At 37.9% G+C, this 26,362-nt stretch overlaps 2 protein-coding genes across 2 annotated transcripts in view; both read right to left on the bottom strand.

Annotated features, from left to right (window-relative positions):
- LOC140930199 (protein timeless homolog) overlaps window positions 1-15,071 on the bottom strand; it is a 30,765-nt gene extending 15,694 nt beyond the window's left edge. The window contains exons 1-21 of the mRNA XM_073379861.1: window positions 14,984-15,071; window positions 14,549-14,662; window positions 13,235-13,326; window positions 12,569-12,633; window positions 11,246-11,363; window positions 10,029-10,091; window positions 9,812-9,913; window positions 9,193-9,233; window positions 7,946-8,006; window positions 7,270-7,323; window positions 6,886-6,950; window positions 6,629-6,697; window positions 6,235-6,323; window positions 5,261-5,369; window positions 4,710-4,779; window positions 4,090-4,151; window positions 3,788-3,838; window positions 2,716-2,820; window positions 1,623-1,726; window positions 1,361-1,439; window positions 197-287 (exon numbers count right to left, since the gene is read on the bottom strand). Of these exons, the coding sequence (XP_073235962.1) occupies window positions 197-287; window positions 1,361-1,439; window positions 1,623-1,726; window positions 2,716-2,820; window positions 3,788-3,838; window positions 4,090-4,151; window positions 4,710-4,779; window positions 5,261-5,369; window positions 6,235-6,323; window positions 6,629-6,697; window positions 6,886-6,950; window positions 7,270-7,323; window positions 7,946-8,006; window positions 9,193-9,233; window positions 9,812-9,913; window positions 10,029-10,091; window positions 11,246-11,363; window positions 12,569-12,633; window positions 13,235-13,326; window positions 14,549-14,660 (1,602 nt within the window). The 5' untranslated portion in view covers window positions 14,661-14,662; window positions 14,984-15,071. The remainder of the gene's footprint in view (window positions 1-196; window positions 288-1,360; window positions 1,440-1,622; window positions 1,727-2,715; window positions 2,821-3,787; window positions 3,839-4,089; window positions 4,152-4,709; window positions 4,780-5,260; window positions 5,370-6,234; window positions 6,324-6,628; window positions 6,698-6,885; window positions 6,951-7,269; window positions 7,324-7,945; window positions 8,007-9,192; window positions 9,234-9,811; window positions 9,914-10,028; window positions 10,092-11,245; window positions 11,364-12,568; window positions 12,634-13,234; window positions 13,327-14,548; window positions 14,663-14,983) is intronic.
- A 1,440-nt stretch (window positions 15,072-16,511) lies between these two features.
- On the bottom strand, window positions 16,512-25,230 carry LOC140930197 (uncharacterized). The gene is made up of 2 exons (XM_073379860.1): window positions 24,840-25,230; window positions 16,512-20,251 (listed from the first exon to the last, which is right to left on the bottom strand). Exons 1-2 carry the CDS (start codon window positions 25,223-25,225, stop codon window positions 19,234-19,236), a joined length of 1,404 nt encoding a protein of 467 aa, XP_073235961.1. The 5' UTR covers window positions 25,226-25,230; the 3' UTR covers window positions 16,512-19,233.
- Between the last annotated feature and the right edge of the window lie 1,132 nt (window positions 25,231-26,362).

The raw sequence follows: 26,362 nt of genomic DNA, 5'->3' as shown, positions 1-26,362 counted from the left end.
TCGACAGTCCCCTAAAAGATACATGATCCAACTTTTATTTAACCACATTGGATCTAAGAGCTACTCTATGCTTATTCCACTGTGTATCTGAAAAGATATGCAGCAATTACTGTATAATATTATAAAATAACAGATACTGTACCTATTTTCACAGCAAAAAGTTTGGTATATTGCTAAATGAAAATTCAACCCTTACCTGAACCACTATATGAGATTTTCCAGAGCAGTATTTTTCTAACATTTTTAAGAAAATGTGAAAAGCTTCGATCAAGTCTCTCAGGTAGCCCCTATAACAAGAACAATATTCATGCAATGTCATTTAGTTACTTAGAAACAGGTAATACATAGATAAAACATCTACAGAGTCACACCAAATTCCTCTGATGACTTCCAAAGATAGATTTATGCAGTTAATTTTGGTCCTAATCCTTATAGTGGCTGGTGGATAGCACTGTCCAACTTACAAATAACTGGGGCATGGAACTAGTTGTTCTAAGGTGGAAAAAAAATACTAGGGGTATTTTGCAGAATGCCGAATGCTAAATGACTCTGAAGTTTGGTGATCAGGGTTAGTACAAGAAACTGAGTGAATAAACTTAATCACTAAACTTCAGAGTCATTCATTGTTCTGCATCCGGTGTTTGGTGAATGCAGAACATTGAATGACTATGAAGTTTGGTGATTAGGGTCAGAAAACTGAATGAATATATTAAGGTTTCAGGTCTGTTTTCCCAGTTTAATGACCTTAAACGGAACCTAAATCACTCACTTTTCTAACCGCAATCACTAAGTCAGAGTCATTTGGTGTTCTGCATTTGACATTCTGCAAAATACCCCTGCTGATAATAATACCCACTGGATAAATAATTCAACAGTAGGTAATGCAGTTAGTATTTCTTCTCCTTATGTACTGGATATAAATGTTTCCAGTGGACAGCACTGTGTAACTTGTGAACAACAAGGGCCAAATATTTTCAGTATATTACACCAGCCTTTTGCTGGTTTGCAAGTTTTCATTGAGATAGGAAATCTTCAATCACTTTAATATCTCACAAGCTGTGATCTGATTTGACCTTACATGAATTGCGGAGAACTTCTAGTTTTAGTGCAGATGCATGAGAAAAAATCATGAAAGTGTTTTAAAATTCATTAGTGTGAAAAGGGTCTTGGAAAAATAATTTTCATGTGACTTTTGAACGTATTCAGAATTTTGCTAAACAATGCTTGTAGAAAAAAAAATTTTATTTACTGCCTGCAGTTTCACTGCATGAAATATCACAGCAATCCAAACAGAACATCAAATAAGACACACATGTATGTACATACACAACAACACACTTATACAATAACGTATCCATACTTTGTATGTTTTGACATGTGAAACTTCCTCACAAGTGATAGCAATGTATCTCTGTACTCAGACATGTAAAAAATGTTTCCTGAAAAATCAGAAATAAACATTGATCTAACATTCATCATAAAATTACAACAAGAAATCCCTAGTTTATTCTTGAATTAATATTGCAGTACAAATATGGATGTAATGGCTTAACATTATGCTTTTCATCAACAACTTTACATTTCATCTACCTGTCATAATAGTAGTTAACACCTCTGCTTACCTTTAATGATCTTAGCATTTTCTACCAACGTTTCATCATCAGACTTGTCCATGTACATGACATTCAGAATCAACTCTTTGTAAGCTTGAATTGCAAGGTGTAGCCTACAAAGGTATATGTTTCATTATTGTGTTAGTTGACTAATTAACTTTAGTACCTCTCCCATGGGCCTTAACCAGCCTAATAAACAGAAAAGTTAAGGTTATCCATATTGCTATCATCATGATCTTAATGGCATTATCATCATCATCACCATAATCACCATCAACATCATCATCATCATCAGTATCATCATCAACAACATCATCAAGGTTAGCATCATCACCATCACAACATTTTTCTTAATTCAATGCTAATGGCAGTATTATTTAAGCAATAGAAAACGTTTTCCGTGTTTGCATAGCCTGATATAAACACGAGAGGGGTTGGGAGAAGAGGAGTCGAGGGTTTGCATAACTCTCGAATTCTCCCAATGCCTATCAGGCTATGCAAACACAGGAAAAAAGTTTTCTATTGCTTTTATAAAATAAATTTCCCGAGGAAAAACGAAAAACTCTTTGTATGGCAATGATTAAAAGAGAAATTCTTACCACTCGCAAACTCTTGTCCACGAAGTCTTGCACGTGTAATCAGTTCTTGTTTTGCAAAAAGATGCTTTCCAAAATACAGACTTTTCTCGCTTAAAATGTCAGCCGATGAAGGAATGGGTAAATAAAGTAAACTTGTCGAGTTGTGAACTTGAAAACTTTTTCAAATTCGTGCTTGCGTGATTCGCACGCGAAAAGCAAAACATCTTGACGCCACAACCATGTTTACATACTCTCATGCAAACACGCTTCTCAGCCAATCAGAGCGCGCGTACTATCTTAGTTATTTTATAAAAAGGATATAACACAGACACAATTTCTAATTTTCTTCCCTAACTGGAATTCAACTTCTGTGGATTGTACAAACTGACCAAGGGTGTGATTAAAGCCACAGACACAACTCACTATATGAAAGATGTTTCACTATTGTGTCCAGTTTGGTTGCCCTGATAGCTTTCTAGCTATTCTCTGGTTGAAGAAAACCTTTTAACCGGGATAACTCTTACCTCCTTCCCCAGACAAGGGCTTCACTTTTGTTTGATTCACATCCATCATAAAATTTGATGATGATGTTAAGCAGGTCTGTGAAGCTCACCACACTAAGTGTCTCACTAAGAACATAAACAACAACAGCACCATGTTTAAAAGACAATGGACATGAAATGACACGAACAGTCTGAGCTTATCCTCTATTAACGGTAAACAGTCTTCTTTTAAACAAGTTGTAAACCTGCTTCCTGTGTAATGTAATCTGTTTTCTTGAAGATGTTAACAGGAAGCGCAGACTTCAGCATACAAATGTAAAAGGCACCAGTGGCAGGTACTATCAGTCCATTTATGAGCTTAGTGTAACCCACCCATAGCCCATTACATGAAAGATATGTGATGCGTGAAAGGTAGACTACACCATGGGGGGGGGGGGGAATTTCCCTACTCTTTCCAAACAGAAGTGTGGGTTCTTTATGATCCCTTCGATTTTGACCAACAGAAGAAGGATGAAGAAGACAAGGCCAACAGCTTAACGTAGCCGGCCAAAGACGGGATTATCTAAACTTACATGGCGCAAAAAGAATTTTTACGACTTGCCCTTCAGATAAGCTGAAGCTTGCAAGTACTAACCCAAGAGTCATTTTAACTGGTCTGACAAATTTATGATGAGCAGTATTTAATATAAATTAATCATTAATTTTTTCATTAATCATCAGATCAATTTGAAAAAAAGCCCTCCACCCAAAAAAATTAATTAGGTCTTTAAAGAAACGCCTCAAAAAAATTCAGGACTTCAATGGGATTTGAACCTGTGACCTCGCAATACCGGTGCGACCCTCTGGCCAACTAAGCTATGAAGCCACTGATGCTGGGAGTAGGTCAATTATGTGTTCATAAGTTCCCATGAAAGAGAAGAATTGTGACAAATGCACATGAAATAAAGTGAAGAATAACAACAATTTGTCTCACAGTGCTTCAGAAGTTTGAAACCCCCCCCCCCCCCCCACAAAAAAAAAAAACTTCACTTACCCGGGCAAGTTAAGAATACAAACAGATCAAACATGACTTTCTTTGCACACTGATGTTTACCTTATATAGTCCACTCTGAAGTCATGGTGTCTGCTGAATTCCATAAAGAACCTAGAAATAGACAAAATTGCCAAAAATATTGTACATCATAACATCAAAGGGTAGCATAGAAAAAAAGCGTTCTCTTGCAAGTGACTTTGCATATCTGGTTCATTTGATCTTTTGTTTAGCAACTACATGAAGGCAAAATAGCTAGGAGAGATTTCCACAGAACTTTGTAGCCCCTGGCTACAAAAGCTTTCATAAAATGATAGCTTTTGGACTTTCTATAGACTATTCATAGAGGACCGTTTTGCTTCTACCTCATGGCCCACAGGAAGTATGTTTCATCATTTTCTTGTGACCTTCCATGCTTGAGGTTATCCTAACGACATAAGAACATAGGGGCATGATAAAACAAAATCAACTTAACACTGAACCTTGCCTCAAGTAACTTTTATGTCACTTGCTACTTACTACATTTGTTACAATTAACTCTGATGCAAATTATTTCTAAGAAAATTCTTCTCAAAACTTCATCGCACTTGGGTGCTTGGTTGGCTTCAAAGTGTACACAACACTTTCTTAAGGTGCCTGCGTGATGCAAGTAAGTCAGTGTGCTGCTTTGTTTTAGTCCAACGTACTCGCAAGATGCAAAGTCATGTGGCTACCCCAAAACCCGTGACCTGCTTGTTTATGAGTTGCCCATAGCACAGTGGTTAGAGCATCATACTGGTATCTGGAAGGTCATTGGTTTGATTCCTACTGGGGGCTCGGATTTTTTCTGAGCATTTCTTAGTTTCGCGTAATATCTATTTGTAATTCTCCTTGTAACCCGGTATTGAGACTCTCAATTATGAGAACAGTAGCTCACAGTCTCAAGGGTGTCAGCAATAAGGGGAGTTGACTTTAAACTAGTTAGTTACTATTAATGACCACTTACCTTAACTACAAGCATTAATGGATTGTAGCAATTCTGTAAGAATCCCTTACAAAAATTTTTCAGAAACAACCTTTGGGAAGAAAAAATAAGATTCAACTGGTTGGCACGAATCCTTTTGATACAGTCATCATAATCATGACAGCTTGTCTTGTCCAGCATTGTCGAACTGATGCAAGTTGTAAAGACAGTTTTACAACACATGCAGGTGGGCAAGTTGTGTCCATTAGACAAGTCGAGTTTTCATTAGTAAAAAAGGCATCTCACTAGTTTACAGCAGGTAATGTGAAAAGTAATTGAGTCATGAAGTTTCACAGGTAGACAAAAGCATTCTCTTGATTCTTAATTGGGACACAAGATACATGTGAACTCTACACTGGAGAAACTTAGAACTCAAAGGATAGCCATGTTACTTCTTTCTCCAACTAGCGAAGTACCCCTGTTGTCTTAACTGCCGTTGTTGTCCTACACCATTCATAGCTGACAGTATTAGACAGCTGCCCATAATGTTATACTATGGGAAATGAAAATTGCATGCCCATCAATGCACACACCTTATGCTCAAAGTGGATCGCCTCTCATCTCCCATTTCTTTTGCAGGTAATTGTTTTTTCCTCTTCTTTGGTGCTGTCTTATTGTGATCAAAGGTCATATTGTTTACCTCTATGTCACAAAGAAAGAGAAAATATAGTGTATACAATTGGAGGTAAACAGTGGACACATGGCAAGCAGATCAGAGCCTAGCATATTGATTAAGACAGATATGGGACCATGTATATCCAGTACTAATTAACAGTTAAGGGATCCAACAGCTAGCAGTGATACTGACAACTGCTGAATGAACTCAAAGAAACAATTTGGAGGGCTGTATGCAGAGCATGGGCCTAATAGCCTTACTTTCCTTGAAGTCTAGAGGTAAGTGCACACTTGAGTGTGGTCCACAGCCAACAAAATTGTCCGCAGCACAGGGATTGTCATTAAGTGAGGATGGGTTCTACCTAGTCATCTGAACTGTCTTGTGGTCCATAAAGACGTTTCAACCAAGCTGTGATTCCATTTGGACTCACAAAGGTTCTGTGACTGTTTAACCAACTTAAGACACATGCTGACATGCCTACATGTTACATGTAATCAACCTTAGATGTACATACACTGTAAGTCTTATCTAGAAATAACCTTAAAAAGGGCAGGCCAGCCTGGGGAGAATTTCTTTGGGAAAGGGATTCCAAGTGAATGTCAGTGTTTGAGAGCTGATACATGCTTAATGGAAATTCAGAATTCAGAATTCTAGAATGTACTACAGTTGAACTTCTCTACAACGGCCACCTTGGGGACACAAAAAAGTCGCCATTGTAGAGAGGTGGCCGTAATTGTAGAGAGGTTGAAACAAGAGTGAATGTATGGACCGCCTGCCAAAAAAAGGCCATTGTGGAGATGTGGCTGCTAGTGGACGTTTGGCAGGAATATAACTATTACTTTTAACCATATAACCACACTATTGACATTCACAAGTATTTTAGTCACTCACCAGCAAGAGGTCTGTGATATATAAGGTGATTCTGATCATTTATAGACTTCATATTCTGCACATAAAATGTTCCTCCAAACCTAGAATGTCTAGGGTGGAGAGAAACTTATGTGAACACCACAATTATTGTAGTTCAACTAGAAGGAATTAACCACTGCTCTACATTTTTTTGGCAGCTTTAGTGGTTCAAAATACACATTGGTAGCTAGGAAGATGATCAAAGTGAGATAACTTAAAATTTCAATACTTAGAAGTAAAAAACTAATCAGACTTTAAACTCAGGTTCAAGTTCAGTGTTCACTGTTTCACCACCTCTACACCAAACGGCTATGGTATTTTTTGCTGCCGTCATCTCATATGTAAAATGAAAGACATCAAAAATAATTATCCTTACCTGCCAGAAAACTTTCTTGCATTATTTAGTTTATTTGCAAGCTCTTGCTGATAAAGAATCTCCAGTTGTCTGGAAAGGATTTAAGATGCTAAACTTAGAAAAAAGAAATAAACTGGAATATGAAAATTAAACAAAGACTGTAACCTCTTAATATTTTAAAGTACATTAAAATTTAAGACTTTGCAGGCTCTAATATGATGACATTGTGATGAGTAAATTTACTTAATTTGTTCAAAAGAATGGCTGTAATTTTGTACCTTTCATCTTCCTTCTTTTCATTCCTGGACCTCCCTTCGCCAGCCTTGGCTAGCAATTCTGCATTCTACAGAGAACAAAATAGAGAAAATAACCCCTTGCAAGTAAAACTTGACAAAAAAATCTTGCTTTACTTATGTGTTACTTGGTTGAAGAGTCATGGAACCTTTGTGAGTCCAAATGGAATTACAGTGACTGTAGTTTTACTATTGTAGTACATGTATATATTATTTTAGGGTGATTTCATTGAAGCATTAAAGTCATACAATGTACATAGTTCTGAACAACCCTTAATTAAACCATGAATGTGACAAGATCATTAGAGTAAAATAAACAACTAACTGGTAACATGTATTAAGTGTGAATCCAGCGTTGTAAAACCCAACCTGTTCTCTCAGCATTAATGAAACAATTTCCAGTACATGCATGCTCCAACGTCTCTGCAAAGGGACAATCCAAATCAGTTAATAAAGTAGGAAACATCAGTACAGTATTTTAGAACATCACAGTACACCAGACTTCTCATGTGTTTCTTTTCAGTACCATTGAACTACCATATAACAGACCTCTTCACAACTCTGACCTTGTTAAAGGGGTGGAAAGATGTGTGTTTGGAAAAATAAACAGGTGTAAACAAACTATAATCATGGACAAAAGTCTTGGGACACTTGCATTTCTGGGTTTTTTTCCAATTCACACAGGTCCAACCCCTCCCCCCACAAACAATGTTGGATGCGTGTATCCAGAATTTTTTCTGAGTTTCAACTTTGTATAGGGTGGGGGGAGGGAGAACTGCAAGAAAATTTCGAAAAGGATGCACTGTTTTAAGAGGGAACCAAGAAGAGACAGAAAGATATGAATGTTACAGTACTGTCCCAAGGACTTTTGTCCAGGATTGTAGATTGGACCAGATGAAAACAACTCCTCTAACTTACTAGACGACAAAGTGTTAGGGATAGGGTTACAGGGGTCGACAACCAAAAGTGCCCATAGATATGTACAACACTGTATGTATTCATATCCCCATGAAACATTGTTATTAACTGTTAGAAAATGTCCCACCTCATCTGGAGAACTTGCTATAAAGAGCAACAGATCATCAATTCCATTGGTATGGAGATTCCTTTAAAAATGAAATAAATAAAAAATAGGCCACTTTTATTAAATAATCTGGTTATTTGTTCTGTTCAACCACGTACATGTACTGGTGGTACAGAAAACCCTTCTCAATATGGGCATTAATTAAATGAACAGAACCAAGCATCAACTTTAAGGTGTCTGTATTGCAAAGCTAGAGATTATCATGAGATAATTATGAGGTTTAATGTCTTTAGGACATTGATAACTACCTGGAAAATGACAAAGAAAAAAGCCCTGTATTGCAGAGGTAATGCTGTAATTCCTTTCAACTACAGCTGGACCTCCATAAAAAGACCACCTGTTAAGCAGCCACCCCCTATGAAGCCACCAGTAATCAAAGTCCCAAAATAACTACGGAAAATAAATAATTTTTTTTGTACTGTTGACTCCCGCTAATCTGAACCTTCAAGGGAAATAAAAAAGGTTTGATAAATCGGGATTTCGAGTTATTGAGGGTAAAATTATATAGAAAATGATCTGAAGGGAAATGAAAGTTACTTCGAGTTAGCGGGAAGTTCAAGTTATAGAGGGTTCGAGTTAGCGGTTCCAGTTAGTGAGACTGTAATAATAATTATTATTGTAAATTGAACCTTTATTGAGGGGCCACCTCTATCAAGTGGCTGCGGCCACCTTTTGGCCATTTAAATTGTTCTGCTATCGTTGTCACCTCTGTCAAGAAGTAATCATGTGCTTGATACATCTAGTTTCAATAGGCTTTATTTTAAAAAAATATAATGAAGGAAAATACAGTCGAAGATAGCCACTTGATGGATGTTCAACAGTAGTTAAAAAGTATCTTTAACTTGTGAGACTATATTTTCAGGGCTGTCATTAATAAAGAGGCGGGGCTGGGGATTTCCCCCAGCTACTAAGAACGTGGCCTCCAGCTACTTTCATAGGAAAATAGAAGAAAAATAGAACTAAAAGAAATCCCTAGCTGTTTGATTCCCACTTACTTGTTGTATTTACCCGGCGACGTGAAATCTTAGTGACAGCCTTATTATTGCAGTTATTTTATTATTATTATTATTATTATTATTATTATTATTATTATTTTTCTTTCTCTGCTGTATATTTTGTGATTTATGTGGTTAATAAAGCATAATTAATAAAAAAAGAAAAAAAAATTAGTGACAGCCCTGATTCTCAATCTTGATTAATGAACCTACCATATAACCTGGTCATGAATGCTGGCATCGTCATCTGTTCTCTTCATTTACAAGAAAAACAAAGTTAACTTTTTCTGGTGATTAGATTTCTTTAAATCATCTATTACCTCCCCCCCCAACCCAGGCCTTATTTTATACATTTGAGGGGGGGGGCTTAATTGTGCATAAATAAAAAGAAAGCAAAGAGTAGCTCAGGCACTTGAAGCTGGAGGTAATGAATCCGAAAATCAAAAACAAATGTGAACTTCCACGTGTGAACAAACCATACAGGAGGGTCTTGATGGGGTTATCCTTCAGCCGTCAAATGGCCTAAAATCTAATCATCCACCATCGAAAAAGGTGAAATTTTATTGCTCTCACTTGTCAAAGATGGAGATTATATTACCCGTCAAAATGTTTCAAGGCATTTCAATCTCAACAATTCAGTTGATCTTTTCTAAGGGTGTGAAACATGAATAAACAACTAATCATGTTACTCATAGTCTTTTTACAAAATAAAGAAAAATGGTAACCAGCTATGTACAGTGTTGGAAAAAATCAAGAGGTGTAACTGACAACACTGTTGAGGTACACTGGCTTCATTTGTTATTAAGTGAAATGTGTAATACAGTACATGTACCTTTTCTGCCTGCTTATTAGCTGGTACATGAAGAATGTTTCTAAGCAGCAACAGAATTCTCTCAACCAACAGAGAGTCTTCTTCGAGTCGTTCATCCCATTCCTGAGAAAACAAAAGCCATTAAGTCAAACAAGAAAGAAAATAAACATTGAACCACTGATGGAAAGGTTTAAATCAGAAATACCGGTAGTCTAGTTTAATTTAACAATGTTCCTACCATCTGAAGTAACCTTCCAAGCTCTCGTCCAATCACTGACATCACTTCTTTTTCTGTGAAGGCCTGCAGTGTGGATAATGTCACATGAAAAACAGTGCAGGCAATAATCACAAATAAATAAGCTATGGAAAATCTTTTTGCAACAAAGTGGAACCCCGCCATATGGCCACCTCGGTAATAATGGTCACCTCGTCATGAAAGCCACTTTATTTCAGCATGGCAAAATGGCCACACATGTTCATTTGCTCATAAAAACCCTTGCTAATATGGTCATTGGTTAATACGGCCAGTGGCCACATTTTGAAATCCCAAACAGAAGAATCCTTTATAATTTCACCCCATTGACACGGCCATGCACTCGTTTGAAATGTAGAAAATTAAGGTGCCCATGAAAAGTCATATTTCAGTAACGTAGTAAGCTGAGTCTGTTCTTGTATTGTTTTTAGACTACAGTGCATTTAAAACGCATTTGTGGGGGTTAAATAGCCAATTTTTAAAGGTGTTTTACGTACTGAAGGAAAGTTTTAGTGGTTTTTACAATAATACTATACGTGACATCTACATTCTGGTTGTTTATTTAAGAAAACATTGGTGCAAGAACAGAGTGTGAATGTGATGTATGGTGAATCTGCTCTTACACCCTTAAGTCATGAAATTTGACCCTGCCCTGGTAATACGGCCATCCCATTAATACGATCAAATTTTTTTAACCATTGTTGACTGTATTAACGGGGTCCCACTGTACGTAAACAAAAAATGATTCAGTATTGTAAGGAAATGGGCAGTTAGTGGCAAAACAGACAAAATCAGTCTTGCTTGCATCAGCTCCACATGCTTAGTATAGGATTTCACGGTGGCCACTTGAATTTTCTTTAGCCTTTAGATCTTGCCTCCACCCGGCCTCCCCTCCTCATTTTTTCAGTGTAGATTGTATGAAGTTAACTCTCTGTAAGATGTTTTGGCTGTTTAAGAGGTGTCTGTCTTATAGAACTGAAGAAAGTCCTGTTTATAGTGTCCATTGCTGCAGAGATCGAAGTATCTCAAGAATTGTCCAAAAGGGGAAACTACATGTAGCACAACACACCCATTAGAGAAAAGGTTGTACAATTTACAATGTTTTTGCACACACTGATGTACAGCATTTCTTTCACTGCAAAACAGCTCTCTTGCAGCTAACAATAGGCTTCTATCTCTGCATTTAAAGTCCACTACTGTACCTCTTTATAGGACTGTAACTGGGTTACAAGGTCCAAGTAATAATGCTGACCGGTTTTGTCATCTGGGATGTTATTTCCAAAGCACAGCACTGCTGGCTGAGTCAAATTAACCATTAACCTAAAACAAACAAACAAATCAAAAATCACAGACACAAAAACAGTTGTTACATGTATAACATGTCAGAAATGGAACAAGAGAAAGACAGTCCTCCACTTGATTTGCTTCAGTTTTATGGCAGGAGCCATATTACACTTTACCCAGGGGGAGATAGAGAATACTCAAGTATCAAAACAATGGAAAGGTGTCCAACAATCCAAGTTTTGGGGTGGTTGGTTTGGGGTGGGAAATAAGAATTCTTATGTGACATTTTTAGAATGAAAGAGTTTTGGAAAGGAGACTTCTTTGGGAGAATTGACCCATTCATCCATACTTTCACTCTTGTTTCAACCTCACTACAATGGCCACTTTCTTCTGTCCCCAAGGTGGCCGTTGTGGAGATAGTACCTAGTACCTCCACTATCGCAATACTATAACAATATCTGTGTGACCTATTGCCATACTTATTGCTATTAAAGATTCCTCAATAATCACCCCTTTTTAAAGCTTACAAAACGTACTTGGTCTAGGCAAGTCATTCCCTAATAAAATCATTAACTGTGAGACAAGCAAGAAGTGGTCCTGGGCAGGCAAAATGTGAGAGCTGCTTGCTTAAAGGAAAAGCTGTAATTCAATTTTTCTAGCTCTGCTGTCATATGACTTTTATGAAAAATTGAAGATTTTCCAGTCGCAAGGCACTGGCCATTGGCCATTGGCACTACCTGAGCACAGCCTTTGGGCCCCTGGCCATAAGTATTATTGTTTTTGCACTGTTGTTGTTAGAGAGCTTTAGACTCAAGGATGAGGACAACTTTACTTTAGTTAACACACTTATTTCTGTTGAAGGAGGTAAAGCCCTCTCTTGATCACTAAATGATAAAATTTCTAACATTTGATAACTCGTTTTCGCCACTATGACGTTCTCACTTAAACTCGTAGTCAACTGACAAAGGCTACCGCATTTGCCAGCATCTGACGTTGGTTCATACACGAGCACCACTTATAAGTATTGGGAAAAAACTTGTTTGCATAGTCATCCTCATCTGAGAATCTAAAGCACTCTAAAACCCTGCCATCATGCTACAATGCAAAGATAATACATCAAAGTTGATAATAGAAATAAATAGCTGTATCATGCAAAAGTACTGGAGATCATGAAGGCTTCATTCAAATGGTTTAATCATAGAATAATGTTATTAGTAGAAGTACAAATTAGCTCCAAGTACCTTATCACCATGTCAAAAATCTCTCTTTCTGTCGAGGAACAGCTTTTAAGAATTGCCACCAGATCCTGAAAGAGAACAATCATTGGATCTTGTGTAATTTGTGCACCCCTCAGTTAAGTATCAGTCGACACTATGGGCCGATACTTGATCAAAAAATTGGCTGACTCTAAATTTTGCCATACCAGCAGACTCCTGTTTGATCTCTTGGCCGACATCAGTCAGCTGATAATTATGTCGAGCAATAGAGTGTTGGTCAGTATGTTGGTCAGTATGTTGACCGATAGTCGGTTGACACATCCATCGATAGGCTACTGTCATTCAGCCGATACTTCACTGACACTTAGTTGACGGTATAATTTTTGTCTACTCAAATTTTTGTTGTTACATTGTCCATGCAGCAATTTTTAAGAGGCTTTCGCATCTTTTACCAGTCTAATGTGAGAGTATAATAAAATTTATTTCAAGTGTGTGTGCAATTTTTTTTGGAAAAAATAGGGACTGCCATGGCATTGCCTTTGAGAGTTAATAATCCTTTCACTTGGGCAACAAGTACTAACCTTTAACTTGCTTGAATTTTGTTTAATAACTGAGTTTTCAAGATTTTAAGGAAATAATAATGTTATACCTGTTAATAGTCTTAAAAAAATTGCAAAAAATAAAACATACATTTTGCAGCACTTCAGAATATCCAAGTTGGCGTCTTATTTCACACGTGGTGTCATCACGCCTTAAAAATCTGACCAAGTCTTTGAGGCTCTCTGCAAACATCAGAAAACATTTAATTCATTTATGGCAAAAAAGATTACTTAGTGTACTTTATCAATTAATGCATGAAGGTTGTTTTGTTTGGTTTACATATTAGGGTTAGCTTTTTATATTTTGGGATTACTGCCCATCACAGAAAATTTATCAGGAAACACTCCTGTGATCCCCAACCATTTGCATTGAACGATGATCAACACACTGGGAAATGCAATAAAGCAGAATGTGGATCACGGATAAAATTAATCTATTTGCCCCTGAACCCCTGTAACCACCCATGCAGATCCACATCCCTTCTAACGCTTTTGATGTCATCAGTTTTAATGGTCAACAACAACTTTGTCATTTAACTTGTGCTGAGGGAAGAGATCTTTCAAACTATACCACAATGAGAACATTAAATTTTCAGTCAAGAAGACTGGAGAAAAAGGCTGCACAGTTGATTGAATGACATTAGTTGTACAAAAGGGTTTTCTGAAATCCGGTGTTGTTCGAACATTAACTGTATTAACCAGTATTCACTGACTGAGAATAGAGGTCATAACATGATTTTGACAGGAGACCAGGAGGAGATGAAGGATGAGAAAAAGAACCAGAAAATGATGTCATGACTATCTGTTTTTAATGTCTGCTTCTAAATTCAAATAATATTCACCATTAACGGAAATCCAAAAGGAAAATCTTGTGTCACACATTATGAAAATAGTAAATCACACACCACCCTACTATGATTAATCCAGGGTTTTCATTAAGATTTCTAGTAGTAGGAGACAGGTGTAACGTTACACCAGAATATTTTGAAAGAGGCTCCTTGTCTGAATAAAAAATAGTCACAGGCTACCAAATGTTAGTCGGAGAATTTTTCATAGTAAACAGAGAATTCTCCGATCTCGATGCCTAATGAACACCCTACTAATCACAACTCATGCGGCCAATCTGGGCCCAATCAAGCATCACGCCGCTTATTTGGGACCCACAAGTCACTGAATACCCCTTTACCACCCTGAGGCATGGCAAACACCATAATTAAGCTTATATTTTTGTTGAAGGTAAAATCTGTTCTCAGGTAAATACAGAATTGCCTTTGTCTCTACGAATAAAGGGCTAAGCAATTAAGAGAATTCAACATAAAAGTGGGAAGAATACTGGCTTAACCTGAGAGCAGATTACAGCAACAACATTTTCACTTTTAAGAAATATATCCACTTTGCAACCTACCTAGACAGTCTGGGCTCTTGTAGTAATCGCTGCCTTCCGAATAACCAAGACCAGCTAAGGTGCAAACGATTTCTGTGTTTAGACAATCACCTAGATCGTTGAGATTCTCCATTTCTGTTAAATCAAAGTATAAAGGTGTATGCTTTAAGTGTTCTTTCAAAGAATGCAACTGGCAGATTGTACCCAAATATAAAATCGGTGTAAAGAAACGTTCGTGAACTTTAGATCGGTGTAATTGGCGCTCCTTTCAGATACAGTTGCGTATTGGTGAGAGCTTTTCTACTACTGCATCTGCAAGTGGCGTCCATTGGCTTAGAAGCACGTAGAAAATCAACATACATGTATTCCATTATTCAAAACGACGGATGGTGCATCACAAACCATCGACATTAAAGGGTGTTCATGTAAGAGGTTTATAACATCAATCGAACTTACCTTCTAACCAATGAGCTCCTTTAAGATAAACGGATGACCATTTAAACGGTGGGAAATGTCAATTCAGAGGTTCGAACGAGGTAAAGAAGACAGAGTTTCATCAGAAACGCGACGAAACCTTCGTCACTGGCTGAAAAACGCGCCAAAGTTGTGCCTCGATATGGTGCAGGCCAGAAAAACTCGTCCCAGTCCACCCACTACGTACCAACTGTTCCACCTATCTAATCACTGTCAACAACAACAGTCCTATTTAGGACTACGTTCACCCTGACGATCAAACTCAACCTACTTTTGAAATGACTCCTGGGTTCAAACCTTTCACAGTTTTAGTATCTAAATACTTAGGTTGTAAATTGAAACTACACATTACTACAACAACCTCTGCGAAAAAAAAACAGCAGTTTGAATTTGAATAACCAAAAAGATCACAGCGATTTTGTTTGGATGGAGTACAGTTCAGTTTTAGCTATCACGAAAATGATGATGTTACAAAGATGATGATGATGATGAAGAAAAAGACGGGGACGATGATAATGTAGGCTGCGAGCGGTTTTGCTCAAAAATCTGTTCGCGAGGTTGACATACGCGCGGGTGCGCGAGCATCGGTTAAGTACCTCATATATGGTAATCATAACTGTACCGATATGAAAATGCTATCTATCTAAAATAAATTTATACTTTGCTTCTTTATGGTATCTTTCTTAAATTGGGTCTTTGCACGCTTGAGCACCAGTACTAACGAATAGAAATACTCTTTTCCCTCACATATTTTGGAGCAAAGGAGTGACTGCCCACAGTATAACGATGATGTTGATGATGATAATGGTGATGATGAGCAGGAGGACGATGATAATAAGTAATGGTAACAGGACTGAGTGGAGTCCAATTCGGTCTGTAATCATACGAGTGATTATTAAACAAAATCGGACGACCGCGGTAAATAATCTAATTTCAAAGAAAATGGTCTAGCCTAAAGAAGGTTTGAATTTCAAGGACTTTTCAAGACCTAATAAAGAAATGAAGTACTTTTCAACCGAATTCAAGGGCTTTTCAAGACGACTACTAAAATTAAAGACCTTTTCAAGATTGTAGGAACAATGTAAAACGTAAAGGGAAGGTGAAGGAGAATCGCGAGCACGCGATAATTAATTTTAATAAGTATTACTAATTTTTGAACCAGTTTTATGGAAAATATGTGACAAGCCTCCTTTTTGTTTTCAATAATGTCTCCTGTTAACTGATTAACTATGTAATCCTTCTGCTGCCAAGAAGCTCTTCAAAACCTCTTCATTCATTCGTTCTTCCTGGCACAAAGCTCAATTGTTTCAGGGCTAAGGTTTACTGTTTCTGTTCCCTGTTTATCTTTCACCGTGTGATGTTAACTACTCTGACAGCCTCCAGGCGGCCTCAGGCCCCATTTATATTGAGAAAAAGGTTTACCAGGAAAGATCGAGGGTCACCCTCCTCTTTTTATATTTTAGCGAGTTTTTATAGGAGGAAACAATTGTTGATCATAAATCCACTCTGATGTAGAGAACATTCAAAAACCTTTATTTTCACTTCGTAATGGATGCATGACGATTATTTCTGGTGCCTTAAAGCGACCAGCAAAGATCAATAAACTATTTCGAAGGTCCCTGTACACGTGTGATATTTTATCACGTGCACAAGCTTTGCTTATGTGCTCATATGTTAAGTTTGCATTGTTGTCCTTTCAAAAAACAGACAACAATTTTCCATGGTCTATACAGTCGCCTCTCTCTTAACGGACAGCTCTATAAGACAGACACCTCTGTAAAACGGACACCTAGAGTTGGTCCCTCCCTTTCTTTACTTCCTTCATTTGACTCTCTTAAAGACCTGCGGGGTGGGGGGGGGGGGGGTGGGCACTCCCACATAAAAGTGAAGGGGATGCTCATCAGAAAATTCAAATTAAACCCCTAGGGGAGACCAATGTGGGTGTGGCTCAAGCTTAAACTGACCCCTAAAGGAGATTTCCGTGTGGTCTTTATGCACAGTACTATTAACCCTTTAAGTCCCAAGAGTGACCAAAGTCAATTTTCACCCAACTATATCCATACATAATCAAGAGAAAACGTTGTGAGAGCTAATAAAATCATCACCTGATGGGAAAAGCTTTGATCTACAAACAAATTCTCACAACTTATTCTTTCAGGAAATATATGGAGATCAGTCTGGAGAATTTGTATTTGGATATTGGGGCTTAAAGGGTTATTAAAAGAGATGGGTAAATACAGTGACTTTCCATTAAAAACACGCTAAGTGAGACCAACATCTGCAATTTACACCCCAAACTGAGACAACGAGCATCCCTGACGCTTTAATATGGGAGTTCCCCCCTCCAGAAATAAGATTGACATCTGTCTAAAGTGGACACTTAGTGCTGGTCCCAAAGATGTCCATCGTAGAGAAAGGTGACTGTATGTACTCTCATGGATACCATAGAAATGACATCAAAATTTTCAAAGCTTAAGTGAAATTTCACTGCAAAGGTAACAGTCCATATTTTATGTGAATAACTCTTAACAGTGCTTAAAGTGACAATAAACTAATCCTGCTGTGGCCTCCGAATATCGCAGAAAACAAACTTTCTTTTTTTAACATGATTGTAAATCATAATACAGTGGAGCCCCGCCTTATGACCGCCTCATTATTAAGGCCACAATCTTTCGACCCAAACTGGTCATTTAATTAATAATATTTGAGGTTCCCGTTAATACGACTATCTTGTTATCATGACCAGGATTTTATGGACCAACAATGGTCACATTAATGGGGTTCCACTGTAGTCATGAAATTGATATCAAACTGAAAGTGAACCCCATTTAATTATTAATCTTCCTCTCTGCCCCTTATTTTCTCCTTTCATAACTACCAAAATTGTACTTGAGTTCATTATATTACATTACTTATTTTATTAGCTTTGCCCTGAAGAATAGAAAAAAAAAAACACTGAAGAATGCAAACACTAGTAATAAGAACGTACCAATACACTAATAATAACTTAAATATTTCGGCAGGGACACCGCAACAGCTAAAGCCAATTACTGCAGACCCAAAAAGTAAAAAGATTTGAAAGTAGCAATTTAAATCACATGCAGCAGCTAATTTCTTGGTCTAAAAACCTGGCTGTTACATTCCAAGCAAATACTTTTGAAGCTCCTTGGAGAGTCTGGGTCATATTATTGCTAGAGCCCGCAAAACAGACTTAAAGTTCTCAAAAGTAACATTATCTCCGTCAAGTCTAGTAATAAGCAGGTTCCAGATTCTGGTAGTTCTAATGAAAAAGATTGAGAGCTTGTCACGGATATATGGGTCCTTCGTGCGTGAATACAACAGACGGATCTAAGAGAATCATATTATGTCTAGCCTTGTAAAAGTATACTAGACCTAGTAACTCGTGCCAGTAGCACACAGGAAGTAGGTTTAGCAAACTTAAAATATAAATATATATATATAGTGGCAAAAAAACTTGTAAATTTTACATCCATTCAGGCTAGACTTATAGAGACCTCTGGGTCAACCTTAAATAGGGTACCTAAAAATGGCTTTTAAAGTAAAACTTGAACCATGTAAGAACCTGGATTTTAAGAACCTGTTAGGCTAAAATTTGCCAGTTAAGCCCCCTCGATATAAGAACCTGTTTAGTCTAAAATTTGAAACAGGTTCTTATTTTCTAAAACCTATGAATTAATTCTGTTCACTAAAGAGCAAATAAGGTGAGTCAACATTCAGTATTCTCTTTGGAGCCTTAGGTACCTTATCACTCCAACTGCAAATAGAATATTATATAATTGTATGCAGATTTTATGTGAGGAAATACGGAACCACTATACTCTTAGCTAACGTTTTTTTGCTTCAGAAAAGAAGAACCTATTTAAGAACCTAACTAGGCTAAACTTGAGCTAACTACCATTTATATATGTATATAAGAACCTGTTCAGGCTAAATTGGAAAAATCCTGGTTCATAGTCAAAGGGTTTTACTGTATTTCCACCCTATTTCCTCCTTTGTGCGTGGGAATTGCCTGAGTGGGAGGCTACCACAGATTCGTCTTGTAAATCAACTGGTTTTTATGAAATTTAGAAAATGAGAAAATCTCTACTGTCGTTCAATACTCTTTGGCTAATTTACCCCCTCACAATTTTCCAGACTATATACAACGGCGTGGCACTACAAAATCTTAGGAATTAGCAAGAACAAGGTACAGGTGGATGCTATGTAACTGTCTAGGAAACTAAGCTTTTCAAATTCTTCCCTGCACGTAGATATGAAGACGGCTGCTCTTTTGTACGTAGTTCCTTCTCGTCACCAACGACCTTTCTACATGGCCTGGGAAGAGGATTTATATCTGGCATCTTGTACCCAATACTAACCAAGTCAGTTAACCAGGCTTCTGTCAACATGGCATCATTCCAGCCATAGAAACCTTGTTGTGCAAACGCAATGCTTAGGTCAAGTGCTCTGCTGAAGAAATCTGGTTTGTCAGATTTCCACTCCTTTAAGAACTTAATCATTCCTGGGGCTTCATAATAAAGCAGTTTCTCCTCTTTGAAATCTAACAAGTAGTTGTGTGCATTTCGAAATTGGTAAGCATTTGGCCCAAAAAATGACAGTTGCGTTCCAACATCCCACATTAACCGCTGATTCCAGTAGCCACGCCAGATGTCAGTTACTCGAAGAGTCACCGTTCCTGGTAGCAGCAGTCCCCACATAGCCCTGTGCAAGAACAGCGTGTTTTGAGAATTATATGGAGCAAAGGTACCCTGGGGAAGTACAACAGGTGGAGCATCGCCATCAAACTCTACGTCAAGATCAACACCTTTGTCTTTTCTTGTGAGTCGAAATATTGCATCTACATCTGGATCTCCATTTACCACCCCCTGTTGCACTGACGTGTCCACTCCTTCGCATTCGACAAATGTTCGAGCCGGGGGTTCGCTTATGAAATCTAGGGGGTACCCCCGGGGCCAAATGGTGCTTTGTCCAAAGTGTTCATAAGGATTTACCACAGGAGAATCAGTCTTGTAGACAAGAAATTTTCCAGAGTCTTTCTGATAGAAAGTGATTTTTCCTTCTGTGGGCGAGTTATCATCGTCTGTTTCATAGATCATTTTTGCACCATGTTGAATAGCATAGAGGTAACCCATGTTCTTCCGAGAATAGCTTTTGTAAGGAAGCAGGTCATGGATGCGGTAACCCAAGGTCTTTTGTTTCTCCACACCCAAGAAGACACAATTGGGATGACTGAATAAGAAAACACAGAACAATAATGTTTGCTGCATACAGAAACAATACTTTAAGAATTTTGCAAAATTGCTAGAGTAATAAATTTCATTTAAAATGGCTGTACAAAAAAACATTCAGTGGCAACACAACATTTAGGTACTGTACCCTCTTACTGTGATTTATGTATGTCTAATAAAAATGTTAGAACCATACATGTATTCTGAACCGGAAGTAGTTAAAGCACATCATACTTTTTTTATGCAACATCTTTTACATGCTAAGCTTTTCAAAAGAGTATTTTCAGAGTAAAACTATAACTTTCTTGGAGGGGGGGGGGGGGGGAGGGGGAATAACAACAACAATAACAACAACAAACAAACATTTCAGTAGAAAAAGTGAAAAATCAAGAACATCACTGGCCTCCACCAGGACCATTGATTAATTCAGGAACAAATCATTGAATACGATATAAAAAGTAAAATTCCCTGAAGAATACTTGACTTACAATAAAGTTGGACATGAACAATTTTTAGCGAGGAAATCCTGTTTCATATAGAATTTAACGCCTCCTCATTTCTTTTATAATCTCCAAGCAAGTGAGACTAGCCGCTTTTAAGAGCGTTCTTTAAAGTGAATTTTATTATTCAGACAAGATTAGTGGAAGTAGCATGGTGTTTATAGTTTTTTTTTTCTCTCTCTCTCTTTCTTTTTTTTTTGGAGAAGTGTCTTGTTCCATATTTTTGTATTTTGATAATGTTATTGCAATTGCAATTAATAAAAAAATTGCTCAGAAGGAATTGCTCTGAAGGGAGAATCAAGCAAATCAGCTGGGAAAACCGCTATTAAAGATAATGAAAAACAGTTGGCTCATAGCATTGCTTTAACCAGCTTTAACCTATGCTGTAAGTAGCACAATCTTGCTTTCACATGTATGCACTGTACTTTTGACATTTTTGCTCTGTTTGCAGTTCTGCCCTTTTTGCTGTATGAGATTGATTCAGTTGCTTTTTTGAATTGCTTTGCTCTTTCAAAAGCTTTTTGTCAGTTATTTCATTTAGCCTACAGCTTGAGTACACAACACGAACAACTACATGTACAGCTTATCCAGCAGTCGCTTATCATTGTTTTTCACGTCGATATTCTTGTATTTTCTTACTGACATAGCCCTCCTTTGTTTAAATTCGATACTGTATGATTTATGATTTAGAAATACGCTGTAAAAAAGCGATAAATCTGGCCAGCGTGATAATGCAGGTTTAAGTAGCTGAAAGTGTGCCAAGAAGTGCGAGTTGTGAGGAATGATAAACTTAGTTCATCAAACACCTGGAAGTCGCTGTGTCTGTGTGAAAAAAGAAATGTACAATTATTTTGGCTTGAATTGTGATGTACTTCAAGTATACGAATCTCAGCTTGGAAAATTCCTACATCTAACTTGTCCAAACAGTGGATGTGGCAAAATGAAGACTCATTAAGCCGGTAGTTCTCCTTGGGAGACCTTATTATCATTTTCGGTGTGCATAGAAGGTGTGTTCTGCTGCTGGTCATTGAAAATCACCACAAATTGATACTGTTATTTTATAGGGCGCAAACAACCTAAAACAGGATAACTGGACATTATTGGATTGCCTGAAAAAAGACTCTTATGTCAAATATTATAGTAACATGCAGGAAAATTAATCGTCCAGGATGACAACAAACCATGTTAACTTTATACTACAACAAGACAAAGTCACTAGCAAATTACATTACAAGTATAAGATGACTTTTGAAAAGATCTGTATGGCCTTGCATTTCTTCTAACATAATTATACCACAGGGTTTTCTCTTGAGGCTGGAGGCCGGATGTTTCGTCCGGTTGTTGGCCATTCTATGTCTGGTACACTGAAAGCTCTGTTAACCCGACCCCCAATTCAGTGGACACCCTCTATTAAGCGGACACTAAGTGGGGTCCCGAAATTTACATCTTATCAAGTCCCTTTATAACAAACCCCTATTCCGCAGACACCTCTTTTAAGCAGATGTGGACACAAAAAATATATTGTACTTGGCTAATTTCTATTGTTATAAACCTCTATTAAGCGGACACTGGACTGAATTGACAATAGTAGTATTAGATTTCATCCTTGAAATCTTGAAATACCTACTGAAGTCAGTTAATGTTTTGGCATTTACAAACAAATTAAAGTTGGCAATGAAAGGTAATGAACTTGAACTCTGGATAGCTTCTTTAACAACGTGGAACTTTATCACAGTACAGAGTAACCGTTGAATGTTGATCATTAACAAACATTGCGCAATTTTTACAACCTTTATTAAGCGGACACCCTCTATTAAGCGGACACTTGGGAAGGTCCCAAAGGTTTCCGCTTAATAGAGGTTTCACTGTACTTTAAAGCCACTATTTGACGGTTTTTATTTATTTTTTTTATTATCATACTTTTTTTTACTTGAGCAACTCATGAACTTACTGACTAGAGGATAACAAAATAAGCAATTAAATTCTTCAAAACAACCACATTACTTTTTTTGTTTTTTTGCTATTTGATTGGTTTCCCTTTTCATTTAAATAAAATTGGAGTGACCATTATTTTTGTTATCATTCATGCTTGGTCTTAGGGGAAATCCCCAGGCAAAACACACTACATGTATTGGTCGAAACTGAAGAGAATAAACAATTTTTTTCCTCGAAGGCCAAGAGAAAACGATGTACTTCTGTAAGGTTAAATCTACAGGCATGATGGGTCTGACTCAGTCTTTCATCTGAGGATGAGCAGTGGAAAGGGTAATACCTTCCTTACCGAAAAAAACCCAAAACAATGTCTCATGGTGGTTCTTTACTAATGCGGTCACTATTTTACAAGGTTTAGCTTATATTTCCCTTATCAACAATCAAAATATGACTTTTAAAACTTTCGGAGTTTGAAATAGAAACAAATGACAGACAGCATTTCAAGAAAAAAATTAACACATGCGATATTGAAAGCGATCAACTGATCTTTTGAATTTGGAGTTCTTCAACTCATAGGACATCAGCAAAATGCACCTCACAGAATTATGGATTTTATGAATTGTTGTAGTACAATAAATATTAAATTTAAATGCTGATTTGCAAACTTATAAAAATTGTTCGACTTATCATTTCTCCAAATTTGAGTGAACTCCAGCCTTTCCTGGGAAACTGAATCTCAAGTTCCAGAAACACTGAAAACGGTGTTTCTGAGTGTTCTGTTTTAAAAATTTCCTGGGGGAGCATCCCCCCAGACCCCCCCCCCCCCCCCAAGGAAGCTTGCGCCTTCTGTGCTTGCAAGGTGCCTTGTGCCGCCAAAACAATTTGGGGTTAAAAAACCTGTCGGGAACCCTGATACCAACCAACTTATTTACTTAACAATGAACTAAGTTCTTGCAGAGTATTTACTGGAGTGATTTTATTTCATCGTTGTAAACTCCAAAATAGTTTCTGATGGAAAATTTAATAAAATTTGTGAGAGGCACCTGAGTATCAAAATATTACCCTAATCCTAAGGCAAGCATGGTGACCCCCCGTTTTTTTCATTTCAATTAATCCCTTTGGCACCAAACTTTACATAGACAAAGAATAAGCAAATTTTCATTCAAAATATTTCCCCGATTCTGACTGGCTAAAAGCACAAGCATAATTCACCATAACCAGTTATTGATGACCAAATTTGGAAGAATTTTGTGTTTAACGAGGAAATGACGTCAAAAATGCAGCGTTTGTGCAGGTTAAGGCACTGTTAACTGAGAAGACCTGGGGACAAGGTTGAGTTGTTTTGGTCGTAAAAACAAAAAATGGCGGACATTTCACTTGTTTCAAGAGTAAGAACTGGGTGAAAAAATAGTTAAAAACGTGGCAAGAACAGCAACAAGACAACTTGAAGGGCGACATCTGCTGTTTGGAGAATATTTGCGGACCTGGACAAATCTAAAGGTGCACTATCGAAGATGAACTTAACATCGATGGATCGATGGAGGTAAGCATGTTTTAGCCATGTTTTTAAACTAGGAATCATTTTGAATGAATAATAAAACAATTATTGAATTCGGTTTTCGTATCATATGAAGAATTATGGAGATCTCGGAGGGTGTTATCTACCTCGGCCGATAACACCCTCCTCGATCACCATAATTCTTCATAAGATACTCAGCCTCATTCATTAATTGTTAAATATGTTACCATAGTTTATGCAAATTTAGGTTCGGCACATGTGAAGTACGACGTATGAATCGAAGTCGATCTTTTGCCGCTCTATTCGACAAGCTCAGTCGAATAGAATGGTAAAGTCGACCCATATACAAAAGTGCTGTTCCTAATTGATTCATACGTCGAACTTTACATGTGCCGAACATGTAAAGTTCGACGTTTGAACAGGGCCTACCGGTAAGTTTCAAACTCTTTATTCCTCATACAGACTCCCAGATTATGCTTGGACCACCCGTGGTAGCGTCGCCAAATGTCGGCTGTTTTCTGAGGCTATCATGTGTGTAAAGTCGGTTGAAAATGAAAGCTGGGGCTTCTTCGCACAGAAAATATTTACAGAATGAGACCGTCGAGAAACAGCTCATAAGTAACGACACATCTGCTTACCTCCAATCCTGTGGAGTCTTTTTGTCTCCGACTATAACAACTTTCCAACCTGTGATAGCAGCTAACCTCTTCACATCTTTTGTTGGGGCATTTATAGAAGTGAGCACAATCCACTTATCGTTCATGTCCTCGGCTTTAGGCGATGGCTTTAGTTCAATTTTTGTCCAGTCGACATCGGCCGTCAGTTGTTTTCCCTCCAGTAGTGATCGCCAGTTCACCAAGGATTCTTTAGGAAATTTTGTAGTAGTTTCACGGATTCCATCAAACCACTGCATGTCTTTGTCTGCCTTGCCGACATGGGCTGCATTACGGGAAATAATGTAATAATAAAAATAGCAGAGAATAAACTGCAAAAGAAGGAAAACGAAGACCCACTGCCTTGGCATACGGAATTGCATTTACAGAACCGGTCACTCTTTTATCTTCTCAAAATGCGCTGCAAAGTCTTCTCGCTTGGTACCCCGCTAAGTCGTCTGGCTCTTATGCAAATTTTCTAACCAAGATGATTTCAACCAATGAAAATCCTCCAACATGGCGGGCATCATTTCAAAACGTCATCACTAAGGGAGGAGGGGATGGGAGGCTAAAGACATACCAGTAAACCAAGTTAAGAAAGGTCAGTCAGAGTGATGCCCCCAAAATGATCCCCACCCCGAAATGATCCCTAAATTTATACCCAAAATGATAATTTGTCATTACGAGCATAATTTTCATCTATTTTCCGAAAAAAACACTGCTTGCATCATTTGCACTTTTGGCTAGTGTTCCAGTACATTTATTGATCATGCAACCAATTTTTTTGCTTGCTCAAGTTCTGATTATTGTTACATTCATGGGACTTTGGCCGTTTGGGTTCCTCGTACAGGCCGAAGTGACCTCCACCTTGGACTCTTTCCGCAGGGCTGATTTTTTTCTGAGGGGAGGGGGTTGGGGGGGGGGGTCTGAACACAGCCTTCTGAAATGAACGCTTGCGCATAACTAGATCGGTTACCCAAGATGGCGTGGAGGTGCTGGTTGTTGATTGTTTGATTGTTTCGGGATCCAGACGAAAAAAATGGCGATCGATTACGCAACCTTGTCCCCAGGGTGCTTTTCCCGCTCTGGGGACGAGGTTGATCATTTCGGGGTTTTGGATCATTTCGAGGGCTGTAAAGAACTTCTTCCCGCGCTAGCGCGAAATGAGCCCACATCCTTTGAGGAATTCGAGCGAAAGACTTCCTGGATGAGCCGTGAAGTTGTCGAAAATTTCCTTAGGTGGACAAATTACATATTTCGATTTTTAAATGCGAAAGCAGGTTTTTCGGCGGAACTGGTTGTCTTCTAGCCTGCAGTACAGGCGTTTAAAATGTTAAACTGAATTCTGTATCTAATTGGCAGCCAGTGGAGCTGGGCTATATATTGTGGGCGTGATGTGATCGAGGCGTTCAACATTGTAGATCAGCCTGGCAGCTGCATTCTGGACTCGCTGGAGCTTGTGTAGCAGGTTGTGAGGCAAGCCATGCAGAGGCTGTTGCAATAATTCT

Source organism: Porites lutea, chromosome 3 (genome assembly GCF_958299795.1).
Source record: "Porites lutea chromosome 3, jaPorLute2.1, whole genome shotgun sequence".
Taxonomy (NCBI): Eukaryota; Metazoa; Cnidaria; class Anthozoa; order Scleractinia; family Poritidae; genus Porites; species Porites lutea.
The sequence above is the reverse complement of the archived record's forward strand: the minus strand, read 5'-3'. Positions and strand labels throughout refer to the sequence as shown.